Consider the following 15,604-nt stretch of genomic DNA (forward strand, 5'->3'; position numbering starts at 1 on the left):
AGACTGGTAAAAAGAAACTAGGAAATGAAACACCCAGCTTATAGCTTACAACAAAAACAAACTAAAATTAATCTCGTATAAACTAAATATAACAATTTACAAAATTGTTTGCAAGATTTAATGCCTGAGACTGTATAGGAATATGTCAGCCAGTCATAGTTTGTCAACCAGTCTTGTTTAAAATATACCTTGTACTGGAAGCTGTCTGTACATAGATTGAAGTTGGGAAGGGTTATATGATAATATCAAAGCATACTACATGCACCTGTACCAGTGCTGATTTCTTATAATCTTTTAATTATTTAGTTTATATGGCTAAAATTGAATTATTGTATTATGTGTAAATAGAAATTGTATTCATTCATTACATTGTTTTTTTTGTTTTGTTTTTTTCAGTAACAAAATTTCTAGTTGAAGCTGGTTACCTGCTACATTTCACAGACCAGCTTGGTGCCCTAGATACTCTATACTTCCTAGACCCGGCCTGGCTCTGTGATATACTTGTATTTATCTTAATAGTAAGTATATCATTTTAGAGAGGGAGACGAGTTACTAGCAAGATATTGAATGAAATACCAGATATGGGGCTTGTTTTTCACTTTACTTGATATTTTATAAACACTTGTTTTCAAATTTTTAGTTTCAGTTCAGGATAAATTAAATAGAACTTAACAGCAATATATTGAATGAAATACCACCGGATATCGGGCTTTTTTGTTGCTTTCCTTATTGTTTCAGAAAAACTTGTTTTCAAATTTTTAGTTTCAGTTCATGACAAATTGAATATAAGTTAGAATTCATGTGTCTTTAAAACAATTTATTTTAGTCACCAAATGGAAAGAAATATTTGAGACAAGGTAGAGGGAAGATCAGCAGACATGATGCAGAGAGGGTTTATATAGAGGCTGGAAAGTTTCCACCTGAGTTTAAAGACCAGTATATTGAACTGTTAGAGAGATTTGAAATAGCTGCCTCAATATCACAGTCAGCATTGTAAGTTGTTTATTAATAGCTGCCTCAATATCACATTCAGCATTGTAAGTTGTTTATCAATAGCTGCCTTAATATCACAGTCAGCATTGTAAGTTGTTTATCAATAGCTGCCTCAATATCACAGTCGGCATTGTAAGTTGTTTATCAATAGCTGCCTCAATATCACAGTCAGCATTGTAAGTTGTTTATCAATAGCTGCCTCAATATCACAGTCAGCATTGTAAGTTGTTTATCAATAGCTGCCTCAATATCACAGTCGGCATTGTAAGTTGTTTATCAATAGCTGCCTCAATATCACAGTCGGCATTGTAAGTTGTTTATCAATAGCTGCCTCATTATCACAGTCGGCATTGTAAGTTGTTTATCAATAGCTGCCTCAATATCACAGTCAGCATTGTAAGTTGTTTATCAATAGCTGCCTCATTATCACAGTCGGCATTGTAAGTTGTTTATCAATAGCTGCCTCAATATCACAGTCAGCATTGTAAGTTGTTTATCAATAGCTGCCTCAATATCACAGTCAGCATTGTAAGTTGTTTATCAATAGCTGCCTTAATATCACAGTCAGCATTGTAAGTTGTTTATCAATAGCTGCCTCAATATCACAGTCAGCATTGTAAGTTGTTTATCAATAGCTGCCTCAATATCACAGTCAGCATTGTAAGTTGTTTATCAATAGCTGCCTCAATATCACAGTCAGCATTGTAAGTTGTTTATCAATAGCTGCCTCAATATCACAGTCAGCATTGTAAGTTGTTTATCAATAGCTGCCTCAAAATCACAGTCAGCATTGTAAGTTGTTTATCAATAGCTGCCTCAAAATCACAGTCAGCATTGTAAGTTGTTTATCAATAGCTGCCTCAATATCACAGTCAGCATTGTAAGTTGTTTATCAATAGCTGCCTCAATATCACAGTCAACAATGTAAGTTGTTTATCAAAAGCTGCCTCAATATCACAGTCAACATTGTAAGTTGTTTATCAATAGCTGCCTCAATATCACAGTCAGCATTGTAAGTTGTTTATCAAAAGAAAAGCTTTCAATAAAGATTAATAAGTCTTTAAATTGTGTTCAATAGTTTTTGTTATTTTTTTCGGAATTTGGTGTCATGTTTATGAATTCCGTGTTGCTTTAAATTGACTTATTAAGTAACAAAATCATAACTTATTTCTTTATTTTATGTGACAGTGAATAAAACTTCATTACAAGGTTAATGTAAATCAAAGAGAATTTTGAGTGTATTCAAGTTGATGAACATTTGTTGGGAAAAAAATGATGGACTGCATATTTAGTTTATCTATCATTTCATATCTTTCAGTCTATTTTTTCCATGCCAACTACCGGTTGATCCCCCAATCATTGAAACCGGAGACGACAAATCCGGTGCTAAGTCAATGAGGCGGTTATACCTGATGTCAGACTGTCCTAGTGGATTCTGGATGAGACTGGTTACTCGTATGATGATGCGTGTAGAACAGTTCGAGAAGAAAGACTGGTTTTTCCGTCCAACGTTAACTCACTCGATGAGAATGATGTCAATGAGACACGGTACAACAGTGCACAGTAATCCTAAACGTGGAAGTAGCATGTGAGTCACAAACGCTGGTCTCTGATTGGTGGAAACACATCATGAATTTTATATTAACATTTTGTAATCATTTTGAATTATTTGATAGTTTTGATGAAAAATTCTAATTTTGATGTACATGTTTAAGACATGTACATTAATATCATCAGTGTGACATCACACACCAACAATTTAAGGGAAAAAATTTTTAGATAACAAACCATGTAGAAGTAATAATGATGTAAATAAATAGAAATGTTTTAAACAAATAATTGTACATCTAGTGGGTTTGACTTTAAGATTATTAATGTTATTTTTATAGCTATGGGTTACAAATAAAGTCTGCCCGGAAGACATTTTGTCGAGAATTGATTCATGTTAGTCATGAAGATGGCAGCTTTTGTGTGGAACCAGCCATATTTACAGGTATGTTGTATATTGTATATTTCATTTCATTTGTTGCATATATTTATAGATGAGATATTTTGTAATGAAACATATTAACCTCTGACAAGTATATATTAACTCATACAGGCACTTTTCACATTTGAAATAATTATAACCATTTTACACCTGTATACGGTTAGGGTTTCCACACCCTAAACAACTAAAGTCTTATCAGTTTTTATCTTGAAATTTTTAAAGAAATGATGAACTGTTAAAACAGAACAAGATCGTACATAATGGTGTTACAAAGTTATAGTCAGCTAAATTTTCTGTAAAGATTTGTTCATCTAACATTTTGAAATGATCCAAACAGAGCCGGGTCAAAATGTGTGAATGTGCAGGCTAACCTGGTGATATATTTAACAACTAAAAGGAGAAGAATTCTATAAGACCTAGTCTTTCGTTCTAATCCTCTTCTTTGAATATTGTCAAATTTTGTATGTGTATATATTTCAAATGTTATTATGTACATATTCTGAGAATAAATATGTTTAAACTAACCTGGTGATGACTGGTTTCAGTTATGTGAGATTATTACGTATTTTTAAGTATATGTATGTAGTACTTTGTGCTTCAATATTAACCCTCAAAGGACATGACAGGTGACATGTCTTGGGTCCGTACTTGACAGTGAAAGCTGCTTTTTTGTGCCGTAATGGGCGGATGGGACACTCATTAAAGAAAGAATACATACAAGAGTTGCATTGATAAATCAGAGTTTGAGTTTATATTTCAGGTGTGACAGAGGATGACAGTTTACAACATGGTGTTCTGATAACTGAAGTCAGCATTAGTGGGACATTTGCTATCATTGGTATAATTGTTGATGAAATCGAGGACATAATACAAGATTATTATCCAGGTGTGTTCTTTCTCATAGTTATTCTTATAAACTTGTTTGGATGTAGTGTTTGGTAAATTTTACATATTTTTCCATTTGATGTAAGTTCTTTTTAGCTCGACTATACGAAGTATATGGAGAGCTGTCCTACTCGCCCCGGCGTCGGCGTCCGCGTCCAGATTTTAGATTAAAGTTTTGGTGCAGTAAAATATTTTTCACTATAACTTTGTCATTTCTTAAGGTATCAACTTCAAACTTCAAATATATGTTCCTTATCATCAACCACATCTTATGTGACAAGGTTCATAACTCTAGCACTAATATTTTCAGATTTATCTCCCCTTGAACTTAGAATTTTCCTTAAAAAATACTATTTTTGACTGTTACTTCTTTATTTCTTAAGGGATCAACCTCATACTTCAAATATAATTATGTACCTTATCATCATCCCCATCTTATGTGACAAGGTTCATAACTCTAGCACCAATATTTTCAGATTTATCTCCCCTTGAACTTAGAATTTTTCTCAAAAAATACTATTTCTTACTGTTTCTTCTTTATTTCTTAAGGGATCAACCTCATAGTTCAAATATATTTACGCTATCATCATCCCCATCTTATGTGACAAGGTTCATAACTCTAGCACCAATATTTTTAGATTTATCTCCCTTTGAACTTAGAATTTTCCATAAAAAATATTATTTTTTACTGTTACTTATTTATTTCTAAAGGGATCAACTTCATACTTCAAATATATTTACGTTATCATCATCCACATCTAATGTGACAAGGTTCATAACTCTAGCACCAATATTGCAAGAATTATCTCTCCATAAACTTAGATTTTTTTACTAGAAAAAAAGTTATTTTTTATTATAACTTTTTTATTTTTAAAGGTATCTACCTCAAACTTCTAATACTTATTCCTTATCATCAATTACATTTTATGTGACAATGTTCATAACTCTTGAAGCAATATTAACAGATTTATCTGTCTTGAACTTAGGATTTTCTTTAAGAAATATAATAACTTCTTTACTTTTTAGCTCGACTATTCGATAAGAATAAGTAGAGCTATTGCAGTCACCCGAGCGTCAGCGTTGGCGTCGGCGTAACCACTTATGTTAAAGTTTTTGTAATAGTTCAAATATTTTCAAAGTCCATAGACATATGGCTTTGAAACTTTGCACACTTGTTCACCATCATGACCCCAACCTGTAGACAGGAGGAGGTAACTCTATCAAGCATTTTGACAGAATTATGCCCCTTTTTCGACTTAGAATTTACGTTAAAGTTTTTGTAATAGTTCAAATATTTTCAAAGTCCATTGACATATGGCTTTGAAACTTTGCACACTTGTTCACCATCATGACCCCAACCTGGAAACAGGAGGAGGTAACTCTATCAAGCATTTTGACAGAATTATGCCCCTTTTTCGACTTAGAATTTACGTTAAAGTTTTTGTAATAGTTCAAATATTTTCAAAGTCCATTGACATATGGCTTTGAAACTTTGCACACTTGTTCACCATCATGACCCCAACCTGCAAAACAGGAGGAGGTAACTCTATCAAGCATTTTGACAGAATTATGCCCCTTTTTCGACTTAGAATTTACGTTAAAGTTTTTGTAATAGTTCAAATATTTTCAAAGTCCATTGACATATGGCTTTGAAACTTTGCACACTTGTTCAACATCATGACCCCAACCTGTAAACAGGAGGAGGTAACTCTATCAAGCATTTTGACAGAATTATGCCCCTTTTTCGACTTAGAATTTACGTTAAAGTTTTTGTAATAGTTCAAATATTTTCAAAGTCCATTGACATATGGCTTTGAAACTTTACACACTTGTTCAACATCATGACCCCAACCTGGAAACAGGAGGAGGTAACTCTATCAAGCATTTTGACAGAATTATGCCCCTTTTTCGACTTAGAATTTACGTTAAAGTTTTTGTAATAGTTCAAATATTTTCAAAGTCCATTGACATATGGCTTTGAAACTTTGCACACTTGTTCACTACCATGACCCCAACCTGTAAACAGGAGGATGTAACTCTATCAAGCATTTTTTTTACTATCAAGCACTAAGAATAGTCGAGCGTTGCTGTCCTACCGACAGCTCTTGTTTGACTTAGAATTTACGTTTAAGTTTTTGTAATAGTTCAAATATTTTCAAAGTCCATTGACATATGGCTTTGAAACTTTGCATACTTGTTCACCATCATGACCCCAACCTGTAGACAGGAGGAGGTAACTCTATCAAGCATTTTGACAGAATTATGCCCCTTTTTGACTTAGAATTTACGTTAAAGTTTTTGTAATAGTTCAAATATTTTCAAAGTCCATAGACATATGGCTTTGAAACTTTGCACACTTGTTCACCATCATGACCCCAACCTGTAGACAGGAGGAGGTAACTCTATTAAGCATTTTGACAGAATTATGCCCCTTTTTCGACTTAGAATTTACGTTAAAGATTTGTAATAGTTCAAATATTTTCAAAGTCCATTGACATATGGCTTTGAAACTTTGCACACTTGTTTACCATCATGACCCCAACCTGTAAACAGGAGGAGGTAACTGTATCAAGCATTTTTTTTACTATCAAGCACTAAGAATAGTCGAGCGTTGCTGTCCAACCGACAGCTCTTGTTAAGGTATCTACTTCAAACTTCAAATATATATTTCTTATCATTACACAAATGTTGTGTGACAAGGTCCATAACTCTAGCATGACTATTTCTAGAATTATTCCCCTTGATCTTGGAATTAATGTTAACAAATGTTTTTTTTCTTCTATAACTTAATACATAATTATACATAATGGATTTTTCTTTCATAGTTTTGTCCTCCTTACTGCGTCCGGTATTTTATTAGTCGAGCTTCGCTGTCTCCTGTGACAGCTCTTGTTTTTTATATGGTTGATTTCATGGAATATAACAGGGGAGCAATGAACTAGTTGCCACGATGTCTAACTTGCAACTTAATAATAGGGAATTTCAGCATTATTCAGCTTAGATCATGTGTCCCAGTACGACAATGGTATTTTTAAGTTCCTGCAAGCAGACTTGAAAGTCAGTTATATACTTTTGTTTGAATGTACATGTAGCATATGTACCTGTCTGTTTGGATGTATGTATTTACATGTATTTATGTTTGGAAAAAACGGGGTTACCCTTTAGAGGCAAAAAAAACCCCAAAAACGAATAAAGTCAATTATATATACAAGTTGCACAAACTTGTTTCACAATTTATCTTTGATAACTTAATGTTATTCTGTAGGGCTTGAGATGAATTTCCTGGAATAAATCTTGCCTTAAGACTGGTATATCTACAAAGTGTTGGAATGACTCATTTGTCAGAAATGAATAAAAAATAACAATGAATTTTAATTTTTTTCAGGGTTGTTAGAACCGGATATAATGTCATCCTGCAGCCATCTTGAGAGATATGCCCTTTGTTCTGCGTGTTACCAGGGGCAACCATTACCGAATGTTATAAACCATTTTACCATGGAGCATTGTGCTAGATTACTTGTTAATGGAGATTCTATAACATGTCCACAGGTTTGAAAAACTTTTTAGAAGTTTTATTTAATATGTAAGAGACAAACAAATAAACAAACAAACATTTTATTGACTTCAAGGTCACCAGCCCATACCAGCATGTACATTACACAATATAAACGTTTCATGTTAGTGGTATATTCAACAAATGATTATGAAACATATTCACTATGCTTAGATACAGTGATTGTCACATTTTATCATCTAATTCAGGAATTTTTTTTAACTGGATTGGTGAATAATGAGTGTTTTTCCAAATATTGATAAAAACAATAGAAATGAATCATTTGGATATCCTTAAAAAGTATTTCTTTGAAAAAAATGTTGATTAGAGTTCTAAGACTAGTGATTTAGTATAAACAATAATATGATAAATAATAATATTTTGTCCTGTTATATATAGACATGTAAAATTTGATCATGTATCTCATGCCATATTTTACTAATCTGTGGTTTGTTGAAACATACCATACTAGATACTATAAACATAATTATCTATGGCCCTCCTCCATGAACCAGTTCACTTAACAAAATGTATTGTTGTTACAGTTATTCTATGCTTGTTTTTCATCATTTAAAAGTTTGTCACTTCTTTAAAGTTATCCTGTTTTCTTTTAATGCAGCATTGGAAACAGGTATCAAATACATGTATTTGTAAAGATTTGATTTGGTAAAGTATTATGTCATTCATTTGAATTGTGCTTTATGTTGGAGTATGTGCTAATGCTTAGATACTGACATTCAGTATAAAAATGCACTTGTATTTTCATTTATGAACTTGGACGTGACTCTTTACTATTGGTTCCTCATTTTGGAAATTTTTATATTTAATTTGTCACAATTACAAATGTTACATTATTTCAAATGCATTATTTCAGGGTATAAAACAAAATTTAAGTGAACTGGTACCAGATTTATTGTTAAAAGAACTACCTGACAAATATTTTATGGACCAGGATAAAATTGAACTAGTGGAGTCCAAGGAAAACTGTCTAGGCACTGGAGTAACTGGATCAGTATTCAAAGGTATAGTATTGGTTTTTGAATGGACAGTGGGCCTCAGCTTAATTTAAACTTTTTGCAGCATTTCATTGTAACAAAAATAATGAAAGTCAATATTGTTCAAACTGAAACTATAGTACTTTCTGTTGTTCTTGACATTTAAAAAACAAAATTATTATGAAATGCTTCTTCTAAGATGAAGAGAGGCATATAGATTTGCCCTTGTCTGTTCGTCCTGTAGCCCTGCTGTCAGGCTGACCATCTGAAGACTGACAAAACAGTAGAATATGGGGGCATCTGTTTTAACTTCCCCATATATTTGTATTTCTCTGTATTATAAGTGTGACTGAAACACAATGTTGCCCTTCAAAAGAGATCCACCATCATTTCGCAAAGACTAAACAAAAATCTGTGTTATCTTTATTTTGTTATTCTGAATAAATTTCTTTTTAATATAGTATTGTTCTTTCTATTGAAATTAGGGAAATACAATGGTCAATTTGTGGCAATTAAGGTATATCGTAGTGACATACGTAACAGGACATTCCCGGGAAAATTTGCTTCTGTTAACAGCAACAGCAGTGATAGCGGAACAGCCACTCTGTCTACACAGGGATCTACAGGTTTGTTTGATTGATTTAATTTTTCTAAAACGAACATGTTCTTCTGTTGGAAAAGAAAATTGTGACTGATGGCTTAATCTTTATGAAAGAAATTGGGACTACAGTCAAAATCGCTTAACTCAAAATTCCGCGTAAATCGAAGAAAGTCCCGTCAAATTTCCTTCTTTATCTTTGTATTTTAACTCCGCTTAGGTCAAATTTTGATTTACCGAAACTTCTGTTTAGTCGAAAAAAATTTGGTCCCGTCAATTAAAGTCCAACATATTTTCATCTCAATTAGTCCAAGTGTGAAAACAGCCGACTGATCAAAGGTCGGCGACATCAAAGTGAGATGTTGTCACTCGTGATTCACACGTTTCACAGTAATTTTAATTGCCGGTCATCATGTATTATTAACACGTCATAAAAGGGGTTTTAATCGGTTTCAGAAATTAATTGACTCGTGCCAGTCTGACAGGTGTTAAATTACAGCCTAGGTATTGATGTGTGTTATCAATGTAAATAACATTTGTATAATTAATATTCCGTCATATTGCATACATTAATATGTACTTCCTGTTCACGATAATATTAGATAAATTGTTGTTGAAATAAATGTATTATTGGGCTTTAATTGTAATGAATTGTCATGAGTGCTTATTTAAAACATGTGCTTTACTGATGAATACTGACAAACTTGCATTTTAATGTCATTGCTACGAATGTTTGTGATTATATTTTACTATTAATATACATGTATTAAATTTTGAATAATGTATTTTTGTTATTTTATGTATATTGTAGTTGTAAGTGATTTACCGTCATTTCAACGGTTAAATATTGCAGCATTGCCGCTATCAACAATAACAAACCTACTTCTTTGCACATTCAATCAGGCACATGTATATATACATGTACGAATGTCAACGTAATGGTGGCAGATTCACGTTACTTGAATTCCGTTTCTCTCGAAGTAAAATGCCCAGTCCCTTGGATTTCGAGTTACCGAGAGTCAACTGTATTATTATTTACTTTTTGACTTACTTAAACCTTTTAAGTATGTCATGACTCTTCAGTTTAAGGTTTTGATAACTCTCAATATAAGGAAACATTTTAGTAATGTCTGCCAAAATATACCAGTGTGTATATATGGGGAGTTATAACAGTTTGTGTAATATATCAATATAAAATGTTATTTGTATTTACAGTTGAAGAAGATATCTATGTGAATGTAGCTCACGCTAGAAGGTCAGAGGTTGATATGGATGAGGCAGAAAGTCTTAAAGTATGTATCATTTATAATTATTGTTAAGGTTGTTTAGTTAGTTTATACAAATTTATTTTAGTTTGATTGTTTTGGAAGCTATAAGCTTATTGAAACATTCTCAAATCCATTCCTGGAACCAACCAGTAATAACTTAAGTAATAAGTGTAAAATTTCTTACACAAGGAAACAACATGGCCAGCAATCCTTAGGTTACTAGTCTGACACATTAACCAGTCTGTCAAGGTTGTTTAGCTGATCAGTACTGGAAGTACAGATAGATGTTAGTATAGGATATGTGTATAGTCCCATATACATAATCAGCATTCAGCAATGGTCTTCTTCTTTGAAACTATTGTTTAAATTTGCTTCAAATGAGCTGTGCATCCTTATGACTGATTTGCTTAATAGGGAGAGCATCATATTTGTAATCCAGGGTTAAAAGTTTAAATTTTGGCGAGACAAAATCTCTCCATGACAGTTCATGTAATGGTCATTTGTCTGTCACAGTTGATTTAGAAATTGTTTAGAATAAGGTGTAAATCACTTTCAGTGAAACTACTTATTACTGGCGAAAGCCGGTAAGGTGGACAAACCACAAAAAAATGGCTTAATCTGAATCTTTCAACATTTTTTCTTGCACCAGAAGATGGATAAAACCTGATCTGTACAAAATGGCATATAAATCTTGCCCACAGATTGAACAATGTCTTAGAACGCAGGTATATCTGCTCAGTGTCTGTTTGTTGCTAAAATAATGCACAGAGGGGCACCTAATGCTGGAATGTAACCATATGACCTCTACTGTGTTGATTCTTTTTAAAACCCAACCAAAAAAAAAAAGAATGAAATAACATGGAAATTATTTTAATGAAGTTTAGTGTTTCAAGTAAAGCTAGTTGTACTGATATTATACATTCTATATAAAACTCATTCCAAACAATGGCAACAGTTTTTTCAGCTGAATGGCTTAGAAACTTATAGCAAATAGAAAGGAAAAATGTTTGAAATTATCAAAATGATTTATTCAGTATCTGTTATATTTTCCAACAGGCTTTGAAAGCTATCAAGGAGATGAGACAGGAAGTTGCCATTACCAGCAGACTACATCATCCATGTATAGTTTCTCTGATAGGGTTAGCTTTCAGGTAAAATAGACGGTTAATTTCATCATATACAAACTTGTCTAATTTGTTAGAGAAAAAAATATTTAATTTGATCACTTTAATTTAATGGTATAAAACATTAACTGGTGTAATATATAAATAGATTTAAAATGTCAGTTTCATAATTATGCTGTAATTGTTTTTGAAATGCATGTTGTGAATTTACAGATTAATAGAATGTTCCCAAGGACAATAGACATTGCTATTTTATATGAAGGTTAGAAATGATGTGTTGAATGTACAGGTTATATTTTACAGGAATTTACACATATTATTCTCTCAACTTATGTATTGATACTTTGTATTCTGTTGTATCAAGACTTTAATTATAAAGCTGTGGTTGTAGGCAGTCTGTCATGATCACCATATTGTTGTTTTAAATATTGATAACATTTAGCTTCACATTTCCAAGATTTATACCATTTAGGTAAGTATGTGCATAGTAAGTTGTTTAAAATGTTAGAATTTTTTTTATAACTTCTTGCTTTGTAAGAACAATGATGAGGTCAATCTTGATATTTTCTAGACCAAAGTTAATGATGGCATTAGAGTTAGCTCCCCTTGGTAGTCTGAGGGACATTTTAGACAAGAAGTCAAATGGACGACCAGTATTTAACAGATACAAAAACAAAGATGAACTGTTTCCCCCACTCTTTGAAAAGGAACTGATTTTCAAATTTGTCTATCAGGTGTGTATTATAGAAATCCTATATAAATACCGTAAAATGAGCAATATTCTTGAAAAGCAACTATACAACTAATTGATAGTTCTTTGTTTAGTTAAATGAAAATGTACTTTTTAGTCCCCTACCGGTTTACCGGAGGGGACTTTAGGTTTACCCTCCGTCCGTCTGTCTGTCCATCCGTCCACAAAAATGGATCCCGCGATAACTTGAAAAGTACTGAAAATATTTTTATGAAACTTGATATATGGATAGATGGCAGTATGGAGATTATGCACGTCTTTTTCTTTTCTTCCTATGTTGAAAATTCTGGTTGCTATGGCAACAAATAGGCTGAAAATATGGCAAATTTTACACATAAACTGGATCCAGTGATAACGCAAAAAGTACTGGAAATATTTATATGGGTAGATGGCAGTCTGGAGATTATGCACGTCTTTTTCTTTTCTTCCTATGTTGAAAATTCTGGTTGCTATGGCAACACATAGACTGAAAATATGGTAAATTTTACACATAAACTGAATCCAGTGATAACTCAAAAAGAACTGGAAATATTTTTATGAAACTTGACATATGGGTAGATGGCAGTCTGGAGATTATGCATGACTTATCTTTTCTTCCTATTTTGAAAAAATATTGGTTGCCTTGGCAACAAATAGGCTTAAAACATGGCAAATATAACAATATTTGTGATTAGTCAAAAAGAGCTGAAAATTTTTATGAAATTGCATCTTTAATTCAAGAGTTATCTCCTCTTTAAGAATTTTGCTTTTAAAAATATTATATTTTGGTAACAGGGATGTTTCAAATATTAACTTTAGAGTGTCCTTCAGTCCGTCTGTCTGTTCATAAAAACTGTTTCCTGTGATCACTTTTAAAGAACTTTTCCAACAAATTTACTTAAAATAGAGAAAAATTGAAACATTAGTGAATGGTCAATGGCCCTTCAGAATGTTGATGAGGTTCTAACCGGTAGGGGACTTATGGATTGCTTGCAATACTATGATAATTGCTTGTTATTTTAAGTAAAGCTTTGTTGAACTCACATTCTTATTGGACCAGTTTACCAATAAAAAATGAAGTTTTTATAATGCATTTACTAGCATTTAATTAATGTAAAAGAATAGTCTGGGGTTATCTTCTGTCCCAGGAATAGTTAAGAGTGTTAAATTTGATTTTAACCATTTGTCATTTAATAGGACTGTCATACAAACATAAAAACTAACAACAATAAGAAATGAAGTTAATCTTTGTTTATGAAATAATGTACATAATATATCATTCTATTCAAAAACTTAAATTTAGATTGCAAAAGGTTTGGAGTACCTACATACAAATGCCATTATATACAAGGACTTGAAGTCAGACAATATTCTCACTATGTCCCTGGATTTATCTGCCCCTGTCAACCTTAAACTGTCAGACTATGGGATATCTAAATACAACTGGGGTGGACGTTCAGTGGGCATGGTGGGGACACCTGGGTATCAGGCCCCGGAGATCCTTGATGGGAAGGCATATGATGAAAAGGTGAGTTATAACAGCATGTTATAGTTGAACAAATATTTGATATTTTACATTGAGGTATCTTTGTATGATTTTCATGACTTAAAAGTTTTATATACCATATCAGCTTTCTGATAAGTCTTGGAATACATTTTATGTATTTTATGGTGCTTATAAAATATTGATCTTGCAAAATAGACAAATCAGTTATACATCAGTAGATTTTAAGTAACCTGACAGAGAATAATATAGTGATGGCTGAAATCATCTTGCAATTTACATTATTGAAAGGCATATCTATATTTATTAAAGGTATACTATTCAAACATTCGTGAACTATTCATTTTAATTGTTTTTTTCAGGTTGATATATTTGCGTTTGCTATGGTAATATACGAGATCCTGACAGGTAGGAGGCCTTATGCTGAATGTGAAAATCTTGCTCAGATATCAAAAGCCATGAAAATCATGGGCAAAAGACCTGAATTAAAGGTAATCTAGGTTTTTAAAGCAGCAAATAGTTCTATATAAAATTGCATAAAGCTATCTGCTGCCTTCAGTTTGATTTTTCCAAAATGCCAATATGAGTAAAATATGCTTGTATATATTTCATTAAGAGCAAATGATGCATGCATATAATTGTTAAAAGGTGAAAAAGGTACTTCCAATAGCAGCATAATTTTTATTTTGGAACATTTTTCTTTCTACATACAATATTCATGTGATGACATTTTGCAAAATGTAAATTATCGAAATTCCCTTATTAATTATGAAAAAGCTAAAATTTCAATATCATTAACATAGTTGAATACCCTGATGATTAATTTCCATTTACTCAATAAGTATTGCAATAAGTAACACAGAGATTGAACTACATGCATTTAGTCTAGTTGTATATTATATAATTATTTGTTGTAATGACATAAGCAGCAGCAAAGTTCATTGATGTTTTCTGTTTATATTTACTTTATTTTACTTTTAATATAAAATTTTAGTGGCTTAAACACTGAAAACAACTGTAGTAACCTTAAGTATTAGTACAAGGACCTCCATTTAAAGATGCAACGATGATTTCCCTGTTTTACAATTTCCAGGATTTCAACATATTCTCGAAGTTTCCATGGTTAGAGAAGATGATGAAGAATTGTTGGCATGGTACAGCACAATCCCGGCCTGCAGCGTCACATATAGTGTCCAAGTATGACATGCAGAATGTACAGTATCTGTCACAAACCTGGGCTGTTGAGCTGCCAGACAACAAGAAACTGAGCAAACACTGTGTGCTTGGTTCTCATGTAAGTAATAAGTGTTTTATTGTCTGTTACGTGCATCATTCATTAAAAGTTCCAGCTGTAAAAATGTATATATAATTATTGTTATAAACTAAAAGTTGTTCTCCTTTTACATGTATCTTTTTAACTTAAATAATATTCTCTATGCATGTTGATTCTTTGTGAATATAGCTGATATTTAAAGGCAAATATGGAAAAAAAACGAATAAGAAGCCGAGATCTTTTTTTCTGATCACAGGTAAAAACTGACCCAAACATTCAATAAAACAACATACTAACTTTAAATTCTGTTTAATATTTCTTAACCATGCTTTACAATTTATTATTTAATTATGTATAATAATTATTTAAGTTTACAGCTCCAAATGTCAGCATTTAACATGTCTAAAGTCAAAACATAAAAAATACATACCAGATGTAAAAATTTTTAACATAAAAATGTATTTTTTTTAAGGGTTTGGGAAAGGGTAAATCGTTGTTGTTTTGGGGATGGAATAGACAAAAAGGGGATTACTATATTAGCCCCTGATGGGCACTCAGAGGGGCAGGGCAAAATATGGGGGTCACAGGTTGTCGTTTTTCACAAAGGCCCTCAATCTGAAGGGGAAATCGGGTAGCACTTTTTAATGTTTTTTATATTTTATAGTATTTTTTAACAAAAAAAAAAAAAGGA

General features: G+C 32.2%; 1 protein-coding gene across 1 annotated transcript in view; it reads left to right on the top strand.

The window, feature by feature from the left end:
- LOC132713076 (leucine-rich repeat serine/threonine-protein kinase 1-like) overlaps positions 1 to 15,604 on the top strand; it is a 36,409-nt gene that overhangs the window by 18,925 nt on the left and 1,880 nt on the right. The window contains exons 16-29 of the mRNA XM_060695538.1: positions 397 to 518; positions 827 to 993; positions 2,312 to 2,581; positions 2,883 to 2,986; positions 3,744 to 3,869; positions 7,254 to 7,417; positions 8,296 to 8,443; positions 8,902 to 9,042; positions 10,230 to 10,306; positions 11,339 to 11,433; positions 11,978 to 12,140; positions 13,440 to 13,664; positions 14,003 to 14,131; positions 14,734 to 14,991. Coding sequence (XP_060551521.1) covers positions 397 to 518; positions 827 to 993; positions 2,312 to 2,581; positions 2,883 to 2,986; positions 3,744 to 3,869; positions 7,254 to 7,417; positions 8,296 to 8,443; positions 8,902 to 9,042; positions 10,230 to 10,306; positions 11,339 to 11,433; positions 11,978 to 12,140; positions 13,440 to 13,664; positions 14,003 to 14,131; positions 14,734 to 14,991 — 2,189 coding nt within the window. The remainder of the gene's footprint in view (positions 1 to 396; positions 519 to 826; positions 994 to 2,311; positions 2,582 to 2,882; positions 2,987 to 3,743; positions 3,870 to 7,253; positions 7,418 to 8,295; positions 8,444 to 8,901; positions 9,043 to 10,229; positions 10,307 to 11,338; positions 11,434 to 11,977; positions 12,141 to 13,439; positions 13,665 to 14,002; positions 14,132 to 14,733; positions 14,992 to 15,604) is intronic.

The sequence above is a fragment of the Ruditapes philippinarum genome, unplaced genomic scaffold (genome assembly GCF_026571515.1).
Source record: "Ruditapes philippinarum isolate M1 unplaced genomic scaffold, ASM2657151v2 ctg100_1_1_1_1, whole genome shotgun sequence".
Lineage (NCBI taxonomy): Eukaryota > Metazoa > Mollusca > Bivalvia > Venerida > Veneridae > Ruditapes > Ruditapes philippinarum.